Source organism: Beta vulgaris, chromosome 3 (genome assembly GCF_026745355.1).
Source record: "Beta vulgaris subsp. vulgaris cultivar EL10 chromosome 3, EL10.2, whole genome shotgun sequence".
In the NCBI taxonomy this organism is placed as follows: Eukaryota; Viridiplantae; Streptophyta; class Magnoliopsida; order Caryophyllales; family Amaranthaceae; genus Beta; species Beta vulgaris.
The window spans coordinates 318810-337585 of NC_079204.1; the positions used below are offsets into that span (position 1 = coordinate 318810).

Sequence of the window (18776 nt, forward strand, 5' to 3'; positions counted from 1 at the left end):
GGTCAAACAAGACCCCTACATTATTATATTTTTCCTTATCCATAAATCACAAATGATAGTCAAATTTAATTTTGTGAATATTGTCAAAAGTCAAATTTTAACTATATAAATCTGAACAAGTAGTTTCTAATTTTGTATTGTCGATTTTTAAATAAATGAATAGAATAAATTAAGTAATATTAACATTTAAGTCTTTTATGTTACTTGTATAATTCTTTTTTTGTTTTGATATCTTAAAATCAAAAATCAAAACTGTCAATAATATCGAATGACCCTTATTTCTCATATGACGAGAGAAGGATTGCCTATTATTTCTTTGTACTTCATCTTTTAGTTGAAAACCCAATTTTTTTTTCAACAATAGTTAGTAGGTTTTGAAATAACATAAAATGAATATAGAACACTTATGGTGTATTCTATTCACCTTAAGTTTCTTCATCTAAATTTATTAGCTTTAAGTTCTAAATTTAAACTCGCGTATTTCTAGTTAGTCGTGAGCTTAATTTATTTGGACTTATTATTAGTTATGTGACTATCTAAACATATTAGAACGAACTCAACTAATCTTCGAAAACAAGTAAAATTAGGTGACCGTCACTCTCTTTCCTTCATAACCTAAGATCAAGGACAACTTATTCATCATATCTAATAAGGATATTATCTTTGTTGTTACTAAAGTCTCTTCGATATAATGAAATGGTTTACTATCACTGTATCTCACATATGAAAGATCAAGGTTCAAATCTTTATTTAAGCAAAAATTTCAATATAAGAAGGGGATTATTGAAACTTATTGAACCTTTGAACGAGTGACCCTATACAAGAGCAGCTAAGAGAAAATTCTTCTAACCATAAAATTTCCGAAAGGAGGCGAAAAAAATCCTTATCCCATGTTAGACAAGTTGATTTATCTTACTGGACACAAAAGAAAACAAACCACTCACATGCCAATGCAATGCATGTGAGAAAGAGGGGGCCAAAGAACCTTACTAAAATATCCCATATATCACTTTTACTTTTTCTCTTCTGAAGGCAACTTAAGAGACAATGACAAAAAGCATTCAGTATTCTTGAATGAACCTTTGTTCTTACAATTTATACTGAATGATTCAGTTGTTTTCCAAACTACAAAAAAAGAAACAAGGGGGTTTTACAATTTTCGCCCTACTTAATAAATCTACCAAACAACAAGAAAATTCCCTCTCTCATACCTCCTCCTTTGAGAAACCAAAAAATTCACAAATATTTGATTCTTTCTCCCACCTTTACTTAAAAACAAGAAACACTCTTCTTGAACCAGCTGTTTTCCTCAGAAATCTGCATATAATAACAAAAAAAAATACAGGTGTATAATATAAGAATCAAGAACATGAAAATGTTCCCAAACTATACAATACAAAACAAAACAAAAAAAACCAATACATTGAATATTTCTATGAATTTTTGAGTTTATAACATACCATCATCCTTCTTCTTCAAACCTCTTACAAATAGTACCAAAATAATTAAAAATCCCACACCAGCTGTCACTCCTACAATTACAGCAACAGTTTTCCCTGTATTTGACCCTATACACCAAAAAAAAATACACACATATGACATATGTATACTTCAAATTATTCCAAAAACATAATAAATCATTGAATATCCCCAATTAATTCCACACATGCCCACTGCTTAAAAGTCTCAATCCCATTAATAAAAGGAATTATTCTTTGGGGGTCATTTTCATATAAAAAGGTTTACTTATTTAACTGGTCTCCACATAATAAGATGTATATTGACATTTTTTGATCAAAACAATTGTAAAACACTTCTTTTTCTTATGTGGGAGTTTTTTTAAGAGAAGTGTTTCACTAATATTAGAACAGATGAAGTAATAAAGTAGTATTTCCTTCATTTCGTTTTAAACTCACTACCAAGGATGTCGTGGCTTAGTGGTTAAGATTGAGATTGTGCTTCTCTCTAAAAAAAAGACAATGTTGTTGTAAACTATAGGTCACATGTTCGAATCCCCCCTTTTTTTTTAATTAGTACTGTTTTTGTGACTCATATGGATCAAAAAAAAATATTTTAACTCACTTTTTACTTTCTTTTCACCTTTTTATTTTCCCTCGCATACTCCCTTCGTTTTAATAGATATATTTTAAAATAAAAATAGTAATAAGAATTCCTTAGGGCTGCCCTCGCACAGAACCCCCACCTAGAGGCTCATTACAAGCCAAACACCCCTCAACCCCCTCCCCCTTAAAAGTTAAATCCCAAGCAAATGCTTGGGGTAGGAATTGAACACTACACCTTGCTAGGAAAGATAGGAAAGCTCACCATTTGAACTACATTATTGTATGTATAATAATTTAAGCAATGTCACTTTCAAGTTTTTTAGGGTGCACTTTTTGACCCATTTGGTGTAAATTGTAAAATAATGAGAAAAAGTAAGAAAGTAGTACTTTTGGATAGAAAAAGAGAAAAATAAATATAAAAGTATTACTTTCTGGTAGACCAAATATCTCAAATAAGAAAAATTTAGTAATTAAAAATAAACAACTATTTAAAGAAAATATAACAATTATTTTTTTTAAAAAAAAAGTGATAGTACTTTTATACTTCTCCTTGCTAAGTTGCTATAATCATAGTTAATAGAACCACATAGGAATGTCACATTAAAATGTAAAGTGGGGAAGAGAATGGAAAAGATAAAAGGATAACTTGCACTAAAAGCATTGCTAAAAGAACTCAACATTCATCAAATTGAATGCCAAATCTACAAGTAATAAATAAAAACTAAAAGATCAATTATTAATTCAAAAAATATCCAAAATTTCTAGGATTTCTTTTTTACTTTTGTTTGAGCTAGATTTGAAGTGCCCACCCCAAACAAAAACACTAAACAATTCAAGAAGATCCATATAATGGTTTCTTTTACTCTATCACACTTATCATTCACATTCATAATAATGTCTCATGATTCATAAAAATACCCAAAACCTAATTACTAACAAATCCTACCAAATTTCCTAAAAAACATTTCATATACTCCTCCTAAGAAAAAAACTCGACAGAAAAGAGAAGTGTTTCACTTATTTCAAAACGAGCGAAAATATTTACCAAAAGAGGAGAACAGATTGAATACCTGAAGAAATTCCACCAGATGAATAACCTGATGAAGATTTAGTAGGAACTCCACTAGGATAATAATTATAACTAATGAAACACTTGTGCAGATAAACTTGACCAGATAATGAACTCCCACATTCAACTTGAGCTTTCTGAACAGCAGTTTTAACACACTGTGAACAATCAGTAGTACTTAAATCACCCTGACATTGAGCCAAAACATAAACTGCTTCATAATTAGTGGTATAAAATCCATTTCCATTAGCAACACCATTAACCATCACTGTTAATGCACTATCCCTCTTCATCTCAAACCCAGCACCAGCTACATTAGTTCTGCTACATTCTTTATAGAGCATTTGCAGACCAGAAATTTGGGTAAACCCAGAAACTTCATATAACATGTAACAACCTAAAAGTTGAATTCTTGCAGCAGCAACTTTACCACATAATTGGTCACTTAATTGGGGTAATTTACTAACACAGTTGTAACAATCAGCATTACTTAAATCACCTCTACATTGATAAAGCCCAGAAATTGAAGCTTGGGAATTACCAGAATTTGTTTTGTAATATTTAGATCTTGATGATTGTTGAAGGAGAGAAGAAAATAAGGAGGAGAGAGATTGAGAGTAAATTCCTGATGGATCTGATAAGGGTTGTTTGGCACAACCTTTGTATACTAGAGTTGTGTAATCAGGGGTACAATTGGAATTTTGGGTTTGTTCTAAAATGGTGAAGATGATAACAAGGAGAATGTATGAAAAGCAACCCATTTTTTTTATTTTAATTATTGCTTTTTTGGGTGTTCTTTTTTTGAAAAAAAGGGAAGAATTAAAGCATGGTGGGATTTATTTAAGTTTTAGAAGGAAAATGAGAAGTGGGTTTGGGAAATTTGGCTGGAAAATGAGGTTAGATTCTTGATTAATAAGCTGAAAGCTGAAGTTTTTGCTGTGTTTTCTCATATGAAGAAGTAAGTAGAAGTATATAAATTTGGTCTCTTTGTTTCTCTGTTTTGTGGGTGTTTTTCTGGGTTTTGTGATTCTGGGGATGGTAATGTTTAACTTTGTCCAGCTTTTGAGATGAGAAGGATAGAGGTGGAGCGGCGTATCCTTCTCTCTTAAAAACAGTGCATTATGCAGAAAAAGTGTCGTACATAACACTATATCAGTGTTTAGAAAAAACAAGTGTAGTACACTAGTATAGACTAATCCTAGACTATAATACTGTTTGTTTTATTTTTTGACATTTTTTATACTCTCCCGTCTCAAAATATAGTTCCCATTTTCTTTTTTTACGATAATTTATGCAAATAGAAATAGTAAAAAAAATTGTTTATTTAAATAAATATTGTATGGAAAAAGATGATTTTAAGAGAGAGAATAGAAAATAATTGGTGAAAGGGCATTAATTGTAATATGTTAGTTGAATGAAACAAAATTCAAGTAAATAAATAATGGGACACGGTTTTTCTAGACAAATTACAAAAAAATGTGAAACTAAATATAGAAATGGAAACTATATTTTGGGACACCTAGAATGGAAATGGGAATTTTATTTTGGGACGGAGGGAGTAGTCGGCAAGGAGAAAGAACTTGTCTCGGTTTTAATTTTTTACACTGTCTTGGCCTAGTATTTATGGGCATAACACTTGAGACTTGGGAGTTTGAAATATTAACATCGTTCCAAAATTATTTAAAATCTCTTCGATTTTAACAAATATTTGCAATTTTTCCTTATTTTTCTTTTCTTTTTCTAAATCACCACTTCCATCCTCACAGCCACGCCCTCCGCCCCAACCAGCAGCCCCTAACACAGCCCCTACAACCACCACGAGCAAGCCACATAAACCAAAAAATATATTTTGGGGTGACCACTGCGCTAACATAGTCATCCCAAAAAAATAGTTTAATTGGTGGTTGTGCGTGATTTAGTTGGTGGTGTGCGCGGTCTCGGTGATGGTTTCAATGGTGGTTGTGGGGATGGAGGTGGTGGTTGTGGAAAAGAAAAAAAAAAAGAAGGGTAAAGTTGGAAATGTTTTGTAGGACCGAAGCGATTTTAAGTAATTTTGGCAATGTTTAACAATCCCCTTAGGAGTAGGGGAGAAAGGAAGGGGATTCATACACTAACTACATCGAACAAGCTTAGTTTATTTTTTTGACATGGTAATAGCTAAATAGTACTCCCTCTATGATTTTTTTTATCTTTTCTCACTTTCCTTTGCACATCTTCCAATGCACATCTTTTAACTTAAATATCTTTCATTAAATATTAGTAAAAATTATAACGATTGAATATTAATAATGTACTAATTGAGATGAATCAAACAAGACCCACGTGATTATATTTTTTCTTATAAATTAAAAAAAATTGAGAAGATTCTCTCTAAGTATGAATAGTATCAAGATTTTAAGTGAGAACGATAAAAAAAATAGAGGGAGTATTAATGAGAGTAAAGTATAGTTTAGTGATTAGAGTATCTTTTTTCGATTTTAAGAGAAATTGAGATCAATTCTCACCATTGGACCTTGATAAGTTGGAATCCTCCTTACTTTCCCAAATCGTCAATGTTTTTTCTCACCCAAAAAGAGTTAGTTAATTAGTGCTTATTGGTTCTTTTAAATGGCTACAATTTGACTTCTATGAAGCTAGTATACTTTTTTTTTTAGATTTTATCTTGACAATTTATAATAATTTATACACAAGGTATTAATTTTTTCTTTGATTGCTTCTTCAATAAAACATAGAAAACAAATATATTTCATTTGATTTTCAAATATTGCAGCAAATTTAATTTCACACTTGCCAACTTAAATTCAATAGCATCTTGACCTATAAAATATGTTTAACATACTTCATTCAATGTTTAATTATTACAATATTTTGAATTTTATACCATTTATACATCACATTTTGACCTTATCTTTAAAAGCTCGATGATTTTTAGATATGTCAATACTTTCGCTCTTTTTTGGGATTCAACACCTTCACATGAACTTAACTCATAATTTTTAGGAATATTTGTTTCTAACAAGGCAACTTTTTGATAACACCCAAATAATAATGCAACATTTTGATTGTTATTGTATAATGCAATCTTTATACACCATTTTATTTGAGTAAGATAAAGCCGAATAAAACCTATAAAAGAGGTAAACGTGAACACTTGACGGTGACAATTGGTGAAAAGGTTGCACATCAAGGTTGTTTAGAACCTATAAAAGAAAATAAATTACCAATTTTTTTAAAGTAATAAAATAATTATCCTACTCAAAGAAAAGTAGGTATAAATATTGCATTATTCATAAATAATAAAAAAATCACATTATTATTTGCGAAAGGCCAAAAAATTACATTATTATAAACAATTATTCCTAATTTATAAACCATATTATAAGGACCCTTTTTTATGATACAAGATTGAAATGGGCTACCCACTATTTTATGTCTTCTTTTGTTCCTAAAAAGCAATGAGCCTACCCCCTGACTGTAATAGAAGGTATAAAGATGACAGTGTAAACTTTGCTAGCAACTCGTATCTTGATGACTTGATCCGATTGTTTTATAGTATTAATTAAATAAATCATTAGAATTTATTTAAATTGAATTGATCTTGTTATGAACTGATTGAAACTCATGTGAAAGAATTGTAACTTATTCAAATTTATTTAATAAAAATCAAGGCTGATCTAATTGGTTGAAGGTCATCCTGTCATTCCTTGTGAATGGTGATAATGGTTCGATTCTTGCCTCTTACAAGATGGAATTTCGGATTTTCCCCTACTTGTGCAAGGGAAAAATATATCACCTTAAAAAAAATCAAACTTATATAATCACATATTTCGAAGCTTAACTGATTAAAATTTACTAGACCTTAACTCTTTTTTTAAGGTAAAGAGAACACGTCGTAAATCTTCTTATTTAAAAACTAATAAAAACCGTGAATCTTCTTGTCTTGAAGAGATTAGTCTAGTGTGTGAAGTAAAAATATATTCCTTTCTCAACATTACACATGCATCTAGACTAAGACAGCTTACTAGTACTAGTCATATTAATATAGATGTTTATTGAAGCAAGGATTTGCTTCTTTTCAGTTAAAGTCTAGTAGTTTATTACGATTTGATGAGGTTAAGAACAAAAGCTGATTTGATTAAGAAAAACTAGGCTACTTGCATTGGAGATTAAAATAGTAGTAGATGGACGATGGTCGTATTTTTGGAAAGAGAGAGCACAAACATACTAACTAGGTAGCTATATTAAAATAGTGAATATAAAATATATATATATGTTGGTAAAAGAAATATTCTTAGAGTGAGGAAGTTGTGGGGGTGAAACAAGACAAAGAATCTTATTTTTGTGAGTTGGGAAGAAAAGTTTGTTAAAACAGAAAGTTTTGACCCAAAGTACAGTGCACTTTTAATAGGGTTTGAATATCAAGCTTGATGAATACTAACAATACTTTGTTTAAAAATATATCATGATCATAAATAAAGTAGATAAATGATTCTTGATTATTTAATATGAGTCCAGGATAATTTTAAGAGTTTGTTTTGTAAGAGATCGCTGATTAGGTTAATTTCTTTCGGTGACTAGTTTAATCCATTTAGTTATTAAGTTTACTTTTTATATTAAAAATTAGATCGTCTCTTTTAATAATTTTTGAAATTCTAATCCATTAAATTTTCATCGTTATCTTTATTATGACCATGATAGAAATATCAATATTTCATTAATGTATTATTGGGTGAATTATAACTAAATATGGTGTTCTTTTGTTCAAACTTTTCAAGGAAATGAATGTTCTCAAATCCTAACTCACAAATTTTCAGTCATTCAATCAGTACTAGGAATGGTTGAAAATCTTAACATACAGTGTTCAAGGTAAGTTTTTACCCCCTTGGTCTACAAAGAAGATAGAAACAGTACTTTTTATTTCCCCCTCTTAGGAAGACCTTAAAATAGTAGTAGTAGCAATGTAGCATTAATTAATGATCAATGGGAAAAAGAGCAAATGAAGAAAAAAAAAACATGGTGGACTTTTGAGGACAATTGATCTTGAGGCTAAGGCCAAACTAGAGGTCAGAAAAGGGGATTAATGCAAAGTATTTATGAAGATAATGTCTAACCGAAGGTTTGATTGAGTATTTTGCCAAGAGTTTTGCCTTTTTGCTCATGTTGGGGAGTGAAGACGGAAGAGTCACAACTCACAAGTCCCATGTGCAAAAAGAATATATATTTGGTTTTATTAGTATGAACCCTCTCATATGTTTAAATCTCAGTTACTATGGTTTGGATTAGAGGTGATCAAGATCAGTCCGTTCATTTTTTGGCAGGATTTGAGACGGCCCAGCCCGATTTTTGAGCATAAAATTCGGACAACGAGTAAACTATAAGGAGAAGAGATGAAGAAGATGAAGATGAAGAGAAAAAAGAGAAAGAAACCCTAATGACGTTAGGGTTTTGTTAACAGTAAGGGTATTTTGAACACAAAGTCAAAGTTCGAGGGTATCTGAGAAATTTTCCAAATGTGAGGGGTAATTTAAAAATTACGTCAAACCTCAAGGGTACTTGAGGAAATTTCTCATATATATATATACACACATGGGTGAGATCTGCTGAAAACAACTCTTAATATGAAAATTGAAAACAATGGTAACTTTTAAGACTTTTAGGATAACTTATATATATTTTAAGGATAACTTTTACCAGTTATGAAAACTGGAAAAAAGGTACCTTTTAATACTTTTTAGGGTAACTTTATATATTTTCAGGGTAACTTTAATTATATATATTTCAAGAGTAACTTTTATATATTTCAAGGGTAACTGTTACCACCCTCTTGATTCCAATCTTATATTCACTAGCAGTAGTAGACAACAATAGTGGTAAGATTGAAATCAAGATCAGAAGGTTCAAAATACAATCGCAATATCAGAGATTTCAGATCCAAATTTCCATAGTAGTCTCTAACAAAACCGATATGCTCGTCGTTCTTGCGTCAATCTTAGGTTCAATCGAAGTAAATATACACCAAGTAGTGTGAATTGAGCTGACAACAATCTTCTATGCGATGGAGAGAAGGTGGCGCTCTTCGATCAGAGAGTTGGAGCCGGAAGAGTGAGTTATGACGCCGAGTTTGTCCATGTATTTCACATTTCTTCACATCATTCTGCTTGTTCGATGAGTTTCTCCATAGTAATCTCTAACAAAACCGATATGCTCGTCGTTCTTGCGTCAATCTTAGGCTCAATCGAAGGCAATATACGCCAAGCAGTGTGAATTGAGCCGACAACATTCTTCTATGCGACGGAGAGCAGGTGGCGCTCTTCGATCAGAGAGTCGGCGCTGGAAGAGTGAGTTGTGACGACGAGTTTGTCCATGTATTTCACATTTCTTCACAACATTCTGTTTGTTCGATGAGTTTCTCCATGTAAACAGGTTGTTATCTATTTAGGTTTTTGAGGACCACCGTTGTTAGAGGATTATGAATTTGGGTGCTTTTTTTTAGGGAAAAAGATGAGCGAGAGAGAATGGGGGTTATTTTGGATTTTATGAGGTAACGGAGAAAGAATTCCAGCCCTTAGATCATCTGAGTAATATTATTTGATGGTCCAGATATTCTGTTTTCAGTTTTCACTTCAATTTGTGTTTTTACCAGATCCTATTCCTATATCTATACAAATATATTAAAAGGCATGCGAAAACAAGAAACTATTCCACGTGGCGTTCTCCCTAGGGAGTTTTAGTTTATGTAATCCATGTACAATAAAAAAATTAAGAAATTGCATAGTATAGGGTTTGATCCCAAGACCTCAAGTACATATACTAAAGTTTTAACCACCAAGCTAGGTTGTATTTAGTGTTATTATCATAAAGTATTATATTAATAAATGATTTTGTTTCTTATCCGGGGCATAGCCCGGGTCTTATAACTAGTTATATATAAATTAAAGGTCATCTTAATTACTCGTAACTCATTGGCTTGACCCAAACCTGAAAGCTCTGGGTCATAAACAAGCGTTTATTGACTCCAATCATAAAGTAACTTGAATCGAAAATAATCCCGAAAATTGTTTGAATAATTTAACCCAACTCGATAACCTACCTAGTAATTAAAAAAAAATTCTCAATGACTTATGCTTTTACATGGTCTATTCAAGTTATCATGGAAAGTACTCACAATATTGTTTCATCAAATCATCAGTTTCACCCATGTTCAGAGAGAAGCAAATCAAGTTACTGACAATCTTTTTAATTCCAAACCATCATCACATTCACCAATTCTTATTTTTCCCATTAACTTTAATTTTTCACTGACTCGATAGACTTCTTTCTCATGATAAGGTTGACTAGCTTATTTTCACCCCCTTAAACGAAACTAAAATGAAGATGAGAAGTTTATAACTAATACTACATTATAGTAGTATTTATATTATGCAAAAGGTTGAACCCCAACCCTAAGGTCCCGCCACCCTACCACTAGGATAACACGGAGGAGGTAAGTCGCGGTATGTGCCTTAGTTGGGATAGGAGAATATGACTGTAATTCATAGTAACTCAATCATAAGGATCGAACCTAGAATGTAGGGCATATTCTGCAAACCTACCAATTAGGCAATTACCATACCACTTACCAGCTGAGTTATGTGCCGGGTGGTAGTAGTATTTATATTAGTAAGCCCAATTAGGATTATCTCTATTCTATATGGGAAGAGGGGTAAGACACTAAAATATTAGAAATTCCATTTTACCCTCATTACATCTCTATTCTAATTACTTACTTTAATTAAAAAATAAAAAATTTTAAAATAAAAAAGAAAACTACCTAATTAATTTAAAAAATAAAAAAAAGGCATTATAAAAAAACTATTAACAATTTAAATATTCCTAATTTATTAGATAGAATTAACAATTAATTTAATTTTCTACATTCTCGAAAAAAATTAATTTTCTAAGCATTTTCGCACGCATCGCTTATATATAAAAACTAGTTTTAGTATAAGCGAATTTGGAAAAATAGCACTGTCTTTCAACCCCGCCACAACACAGTCCCACCACCGACTAAATTGTCACAGCAAAGCTTTCTTCTTTCTACGGTGTTCCGTCCTTCTCTTACGTCTTCTATTTATACTTTCCTCCACCTTTTTCCCTCTTTTCTCTTTCTTTCTCCGTCGAATTTCGAATTCTAGGGTTAAGGTTTGATGATCGCATTCTGAGCAAAACGCCCAATTTTTCTTCTAAGATCATCAAACCTTTCATATATTCAATCAACAATGTACGCATTCAAGGAGAAAGTTACTGAGAAATTATCTCGATTTTTGGCTGATTCTCCTTCTCCAACTCCCGCTCAACTTCAGGAATCTCCTCAGGTTCTTAATTTCGATTGTTTTTTGCATAATTTTGATCTTCAATGATCGCTTTTGTTTTTAGATGAGATCTGTACTGTATGCTTCCTGTTGCTAGATTCTGTATGATTATGATGAATTTATGTTTTTTTTTTATGTTTTAGTTGACTGTGTTAATTTTGCTTCAATGTGATAGAGATTCGATTAATTGAAGTTGAAATTTATGCGATCATATCATGTTGTGATTTTTTTTTTGCTAGAAGTATTTGTTTATTTGTTAACTGTTTGAGAATGCTTGATATTTTGTAATATTATACAGCCTTCTATTTTTAGTTTTGTAATTTGCGATTGTCATTGTAGTTCGAAGTAGTTGATGGTGCGCATTAATGAAGTTCATGATGATTGTGAAAGTTCGAATTTGCTAAGATACACTATCAGTTTTATTATGGATAAGTATCGCGACTCTTGTGTAAAATCAGAACCTTTTATGAGTTTGCCACCAATATGGAGTAATGGTGGAGGAATGCTATATGAGCCTTCTGATTCGATGGGTAAGGATATGGTTTCTGCTATCAGTTGAATGAAAAGACACTTGAACGAGAAACGAGGACTTGGGAGGAACTTATCGAGTTGTTAGATCTAGTTTATCATATATTGGACTGATTTTAATGACTCTTTTCTGGTGGAATGGATTGAGGTGCTATAATCTATATCTACGATGGTTTGAAGGGATTTCAATCTGGCAGGAGCCTCCTGCTTTGGGCTGCTCTTATATGACACAGACCTCTGATGAATACCTTGGTCGATTGCGTGCTCTATCCAAGATCTGTTAATATTTTCTCTGTTGGTTTAGCATTCTGTTTATATCTACGATGGTTTGAAGGGATTTCAATCTGGCAGGAGCCTCCTGCTTTTGGCTGCTCTTATATGACACAGACCTCTGATGAATACCTTGGTCGATTGCGTGCTCTATCCAAGATCTGTTAATATTTTCTCTGTTGGTTTAGCATTCTGTTTATATTGTAATGGGAAACTATAAGATGTGGGAGTAGGGGAAGATATTACACTGAATACATTAAATGCTATAACTACACTTGGATAACATCTTTTGATGATGCTTATTTAGAGGATGAAGAAGTTTATCCTTAAAATGAAATATGTGACAGTGTCACTTAGCCTGGAAGTTTTCATAGCAAGTAGCGACAATTCCTTCCGTTGTTTATTCTTTCTTTTGCTTTAGTGCATAAATGAAAAAAAGATTTGTCAAGGTCTTTAGGATGAACACTTGGACATTTGTTCCTTCAATTTTAAAAAGAACAATTTCCGATCTCTATCTCTATCTTAGCAGTTGAAGTGTCAGTGCGTAGTTGTGTGTACTTTTACTATCTACTTATTCATCTCTTCCATCTGTGTTCTTTTAAATTTTTCATTTTGCAGGTCGATTCATACTCAAAGGGAGCAAAATCTTTGTCGTCCTTATTCACCTTTATCCACCCTTCCTTTCCCATTAAAAAGTCGCAGGCTGATTTTAAAGCAGTGCAATCTTCTCCCACCAGATGGAGAAATAGCAATTGTTCTTGGCAAAGTCAAAACACGGACTTGCAGGCAGAAGGGATTCCAAGGGATGAATGTAGAGAACCAACTATATATAATGAGCACGAGAGCCCTGTTTCTGCCAGCAGTACTTGTGAACCAGAGATGTTTGAGGATGCATTTGAGCCTCAGAGCCCTTGGAAGCTTATGCCTAATTTGACTGATGATTCTTCATTAATTAATGTGGAATTATATGAGTTTCTTCAGGCTTCCCTTCCTAATATCGTGAAAGGTTGTCAATGGGTATTGCTTTATAGGTAACTGCCTTTTCTATTATTTTCCATAATGCTTTTCACCAATTGTGAATGGTTTCCTAACTTCATCGTAGTTTCATCTTGTCTCTTTCAACTGAAGGGCAGTACTTTAAAACATGGTATTTCACTTCGCACTCTGATACGGAGAAGTGCTGATATTTCTGGTCCTGCCTTATTGGTAAGGGCTGACATAAGTAGCTTTCTTGGAGGTACATTATACCAAATTGTTATTCAGTGACTGATGTAAAATGTTGTTAATCTTCCAGATTGTCGGAGATAGAAAGGGTGCTGTATTTGGTGGGCTCCTTGATTGTCCTCTTAAACCTTGTCCAAAGCGGAAATACCAAGTGAGTTGATTTCATCACTACTATTTTTTTTTTTACCATGCTATATGCTAGACTTTGCTTATGTTGAACTTAATGATATATGCAACAGGGAACAAACCATTCTTTTGTTTTTACGACTAAATTTGGTGCACCAAGGCTGTTTAGAGCAACAGGTAAAGATCTATCCTTTGACTTTGTGACTTGTGTAAGCTGTGCGATATTCTGATCTGCTTGCTAGAATGTGTTTTCAAAGGACAGAAACAACCTTGTAAGAATGTCACTGGGGGAGGTTCCAAGATGGTTCAATGTAGTCTGCCCTTCCCTTCTCGTGTTCATACAAGAAGATCAATGCAGTTTATGTACTTTGTAATACGAACAAGGACAGTTTCGTTAACTGTCTGCCTTTCACTTTAAAATCATATCTGAATATTTAGGATTGTGGTTGGATTTATTGATTAAGCCTCCTTCTTAAGGATGTTTTCAGTGTTGGAATTGTAGGAGAGCTTTTTTGTATTTCTTGTCTTCTTACTGGACCATTGTTCTGTTTTAGATAACTATTCTTATTGTCTCCTCGTCCAGTTATAGCACTGGACACACATAGTTTGTGTTTTGTCTGAATTCTCTCAAGTTTGTAGAGCATACTGGAAGCTTATGGACCTGTATAGACCCAAATTGGTTTTTATAGTTCATGCTCATTCACAAGTTCCACCTTTTCTAACATCATCTATCCACACCCATCACCGTCTCGAGAATGGTCATGAAGAGATGGCTAAAGCGAATAGGATTAAGTAAGGAAGGAAGAGTTGTAGAGATACAAGAATGCATCCATTGAGAGGAAATATTATTTAAAGAAGATGAAAATGAGTTGCCCTTTAATGGTTATGGGTTTCTTAGAATTGTCAGTTGTGCTCATTTTGTTTTTCTTTCTAGTATGATTTATGCTTTATCGAGTTATGACATCTCATTTAGATGTGCACATTCTTGCATCCAGTTCTACCGTGTTCATTCTCTAAGCTAGCAAAGAAAAAAATTTAGTGAGATTCTATACTATGGAGGCTGCTAGTTGCTGGTGAAGTTGCTTGTCCCTTGTTATTAATATTGGAATCCCTGGTACCTACATGTATGATATATTGGCAGTGCATCTTTTGAATCTGATCCTCCTGGTACTCACCTCTCTAACTAAAATCCTTAAGGTCTTCTCTCGTCCTCATCCTTGATGTCGAGTTGAGAACTGTGGATGGTTGAGGCTTTGTCTTACGTCTTGAAACCACACTATGTCAATCTGTAAATGCTATAATCACTTGTCTGCTGCTTATGCTTGCCAAGACCTCAAATTGGCTTGTTATTGTGAAAAGTTGCCGATTGTGAATGCTTATGAAAATGTCTTGCATGACATACAGGTGCCAACCGATACTTCTATCTGTGCCTGAACGACTTACTAGCATTTGGTGGGGGAGGCAACTTTGCATTGTCCTTGGATGAAGATTTGTAAGTTCCTTTTCTTCCATTTTTTTTTTTGAACCAAACTTCCTTTATTCTTTTTCAATTGCAATATATACCTTTTTGAGACGTTTCATATCAATTGCAACATTTCCCTATTTGGTATCAAAAAGCATCCTAAAAGGCATTTCTCTCTTCTTTAGCATGCTCACATGACTACATGAGCATACAAGACCAAACAACCCATTTATTCCATTTCCTCAAGAAGTGTGCCAAACCCCTATGTTGTAATAGGAAAAAAAATGAAGGAATTTTTTCTAAAGGCTTTTACTCAAATATTTTTGTTTATCAGGTTGGCTGGAAGCAGTGGGCCTTGCCAGACTTTTGGGAACACATGCTTGGCTCATGATTCAGGATTTGAATTGAAAAATGTTGAGGTACTTCTCTTATATCTTAGGCATCAATTGTCAACAAATGCTGTAATTTACTTTTTGAAGTCTCATTTTCGGGTAACTGATTGTGAAACCTAACCAACCAACCAACTCCGAGCGGGATCCACCATGATAAAGTTATATCCCAGTTGACCATGAAGATGACAATATTTGTGAAGTTCGTAAAATATTATTCCGTGCAGAACTATCAGTGTGAACTTCCGCTTACGAAAATCCTTAATTTTTTTGTCATTGGTCTGCCATAGAAAATTTGAATCCTCACTTTGAGATTTATTTTAAAGTTACTAAGAGCTAGTAGAATCTTAGGTGGACATCAAGCTTATATATATTGTTAGTGACTCTAGTTCGTTAATTGGCTACCTATGGGGAACAGGAATAAAGGTTCTTCAAGCTGAAGAAGTTAGGTATTAAAGTTCTGTCAGCAGCGTTTGGTTTAAACTAGGTAGGATAGCGTGTGTCAATGTGTCTATTGAGCCAAATAGGTACTTTTGTTGGATCTGAAAGATGGGGGAGATTATATTCTTTGGTAATTCATGCAAGAAGCTGAGATATCTGAAGTTAGGACAGCGAGATTCGATATCAAGGTTTCTTTATTGCTGATGGGAGTTTGAGGGAAGCAGCAGAGTCGAACATTATAATTAATAAGGGTGCCGAAGCAGCAATTTACTAGATACAGTTTAATGATCAAGGTATAGCTTTGAATACGAATGAGAGCACTGAACATAATACTAAGTCACACTCTCGCAACTATTGCCACCACCCACCTACATGGCTACACCAATGCAGATACCAACCTTCACTGATTACATCACCAGCCATAGTGACCAGCATGACTAGTGGTAATGTTAGCACCACTGCCACCACCTACTCAACACCTAGCCGCCACCGCCATCTCAACCTATAACCACCATTTAGTGCCAAAGAAACTTGAGCACGTCACTGGCAATCCCTATACCATTCTGAACAACCGGCGCCACAACTATTTACTAGGACACCCAAAAATGATGTGCTCGCCACTGAATAACCCAGAAAAATGAATCAACCACCCTCCTCCTTACCCTGTAATGCAATCCTTCACTGCCACAACCAACATGCCAACAATAACAAAAATGGAATTATGTGAGAGAATCTGCAGGACAGAGAAAAGGTAAGCGTCATCTTTAACAGCACTACTTGTGGCTTATTGATAGTTGAATTTAGCCATGAAAGCTTCAAATCTAGACTTGTTATGGTCAAATCTAACCACGAAAAAGTTTTTACAGTTCACAGCATGTTTATTTTGAACCTCGGATGCGGTCCTGGCAATGTTTGCAATAAGCTCAAAAACCTGTACAATGTGGTCACAGAGGGTTGATGTGCCAAGATATAATAACATGGATCACAGCTGTTGTAACAAACTAAAAATTACCACGAAAGGGCGTCCTAGGAAAATAGACTAGCCTTCAATTTTTTTCCCTTTTACTGTGGAATGTTTTGTAAAGATCAATCCTTTTAAACTGAGATAGCATATATTGGAGGGAAAAATTATGATTGAAATTAAGAGTAAGAGCTTGTATTTTGTGGTTGAAAATACATGATTGGAGATCCTGTGATGGATTAGAATTTTATTTGGCATTATTGGTCTGCCTATTGCCTTGTTGCACATTAGAATTGCATACTTGTGGGCTTCCTGAATTCCTATGGCCCTGTCATGAGAGAGCCTCACAGGTGTTACCTGATTCGCTAATTTCCCTCCAAATTGCGAATTGAGACAGACGAATTATGATCGGTTTTGGTTTATCTTTGGCCCATTGGGGGTGAATTGCAAATTTAAAAGGCGAATCAGATAGCGAATTAGGTAACACTCATTTTACTCTCTTATGCTGTCATGGGTTCCTTTGTTTTGCGGCTGTGCATATCATGCTTCCCTGGTGGGATCTGTGCTGTGCTAAGTTGGTTTGTTAGTTTCTTCAATCAGTCATGACAGAGTCTCACAGGTGTTACCTGATTCGCTAATTTCCCTCCAAATTGCGAATTGAGACAGACGAATTATGATCGGTTTTGGTTTATCTTTGGCCCATTGGGGGTGAATTGCGAATTTAAAAGGCGAATCAGATAGCGAATTAGGTAACACTCATTTTACTCTCTTATGCTGTCATGGGTTCCTTTGTTTTGCGGCTGTGCATATCATGCTTCCCTGGTGGGATCTCTGCTGTGCTAAGTTGGTTTGTTAGTTTCTTCAATCACGGGCGTGCAATGCTGATGTTCCTTTTCTGAAATATTAAAACAAGGATGATTCACAGACTTAATCAAGAAACTTGCAGTAGTCATCCTTTTTTTTTCCTACTCCTGTACTACCTTTGTTTCGCAATAAGTGGCACTTGAACCAAGGAAGAGGGGAGAGAGAGAGTGTGTGCAAGTAGTCTTTGTTGCCCATGTGATTAAGAATAAAGTAGACTACATGAAGGTAGATATGGTGGGTAAGTGAGGGCACAAGTGTCTTTCCGTAGAAACGAGTTACAAATAAATACTTAAAGGAACTTGTTGCATGTATAGTTAAACGGAGATGGTAACTGTATCTTCAATAGGGTGGAATTGTAGCAGCATTTTTCAGTAAGGACTTGGTGAATGCTACATATACCTCCTGATTCACTTCAAAGAATAGTGCTTTAATAATTTGCTGAATCTCTTCTTTCCATCTTGTCTGCAGCTGTGGGGTTTCACCCATTCATCTCGATACCTTACTTGAACGATGGTGCAGCGTACATCAACTTCAGCTCAGTATTTGTTGTGGAGGATATTTATTGTGGTTTATTGGTTATTATTCATAGGTTAAAATTATGTGTTTGTATTTGTCGGTTTGGGTGTATATAATGTACAACAGTGTACTTCTGTTAGTTTTAATATACCCAGGTTGTTTGAAGAACCTTGTTCGTTGAGCCAGGTCTTCTTGCTTTAGAGGCAATGGAAGTCTTTTTCTTTCTTCTGGTGGTTTAATTGTATAGCGAGCCACAAAAGACAATAGCATAGACGCGATTCTATTCCAGGTCGTGTCGCACTTCCTAAGAGATAGCTGACACCCTCTATATAGTTATTAGGGTAGAAGTAATATGATGTACCTCTAAAAGAAAAAATGATTTGTTGCAGAATTAAGGTATGTAACTCACTATGATTCAATCAAAGTACTACACCTCAATATATATTTTCTGAATGATTGTAGATGGGAATAACTATTGATGAACACAACAAATGCTTTGATCTTGTCTATGT

General features: G+C 33.9%; 2 protein-coding genes across 3 annotated transcripts; one reads left to right on the forward strand and one right to left on the reverse strand.

Moving 5' to 3' along the window:
* Positions 1 to 986: 986 nt before the first annotated feature.
* Positions 987 to 4282, reverse strand: LOC104887872 (plasmodesmata-located protein 2). Its single transcript, XM_010672636.4, has 3 exons — positions 3134 to 4282; positions 1461 to 1568; positions 987 to 1317 (listed from the first exon to the last, which is right to left on the reverse strand). Exons 1-3 carry the CDS (start codon positions 3891 to 3893, stop codon positions 1310 to 1312), a joined length of 876 nt encoding a protein of 291 aa, XP_010670938.1. The 5' UTR covers positions 3894 to 4282; the 3' UTR covers positions 987 to 1309.
* A 6866-nt stretch (positions 4283 to 11148) lies between these two features.
* LOC104887873 (uncharacterized) lies at positions 11149 to 18727 on the forward strand. 2 transcript variants are annotated; one of them, XM_057393451.1, is made up of 8 exons: positions 11149 to 11486; positions 12900 to 13312; positions 13415 to 13487; positions 13576 to 13656; positions 13745 to 13808; positions 15036 to 15123; positions 15428 to 15512; positions 16790 to 17597. In XM_057393451.1, the coding sequence occupies exons 1-8, from the start codon at positions 11391 to 11393 to the stop codon at positions 16808 to 16810; spliced, it is 921 nt and encodes a 306-aa protein (XP_057249434.1). In that variant the 5' UTR covers positions 11149 to 11390; the 3' UTR covers positions 16811 to 17597. The 2 variants fall into 2 exon arrangements, with proteins under 2 accessions (XP_057249434.1, XP_010670939.1); XM_010672637.4 differs by lacking the exon at positions 16790 to 17597 and adding an exon at positions 18217 to 18727 and having other exon boundaries at positions 11152 to 11486.
* Positions 18728 to 18776: the final 49 nt, after the last annotated feature.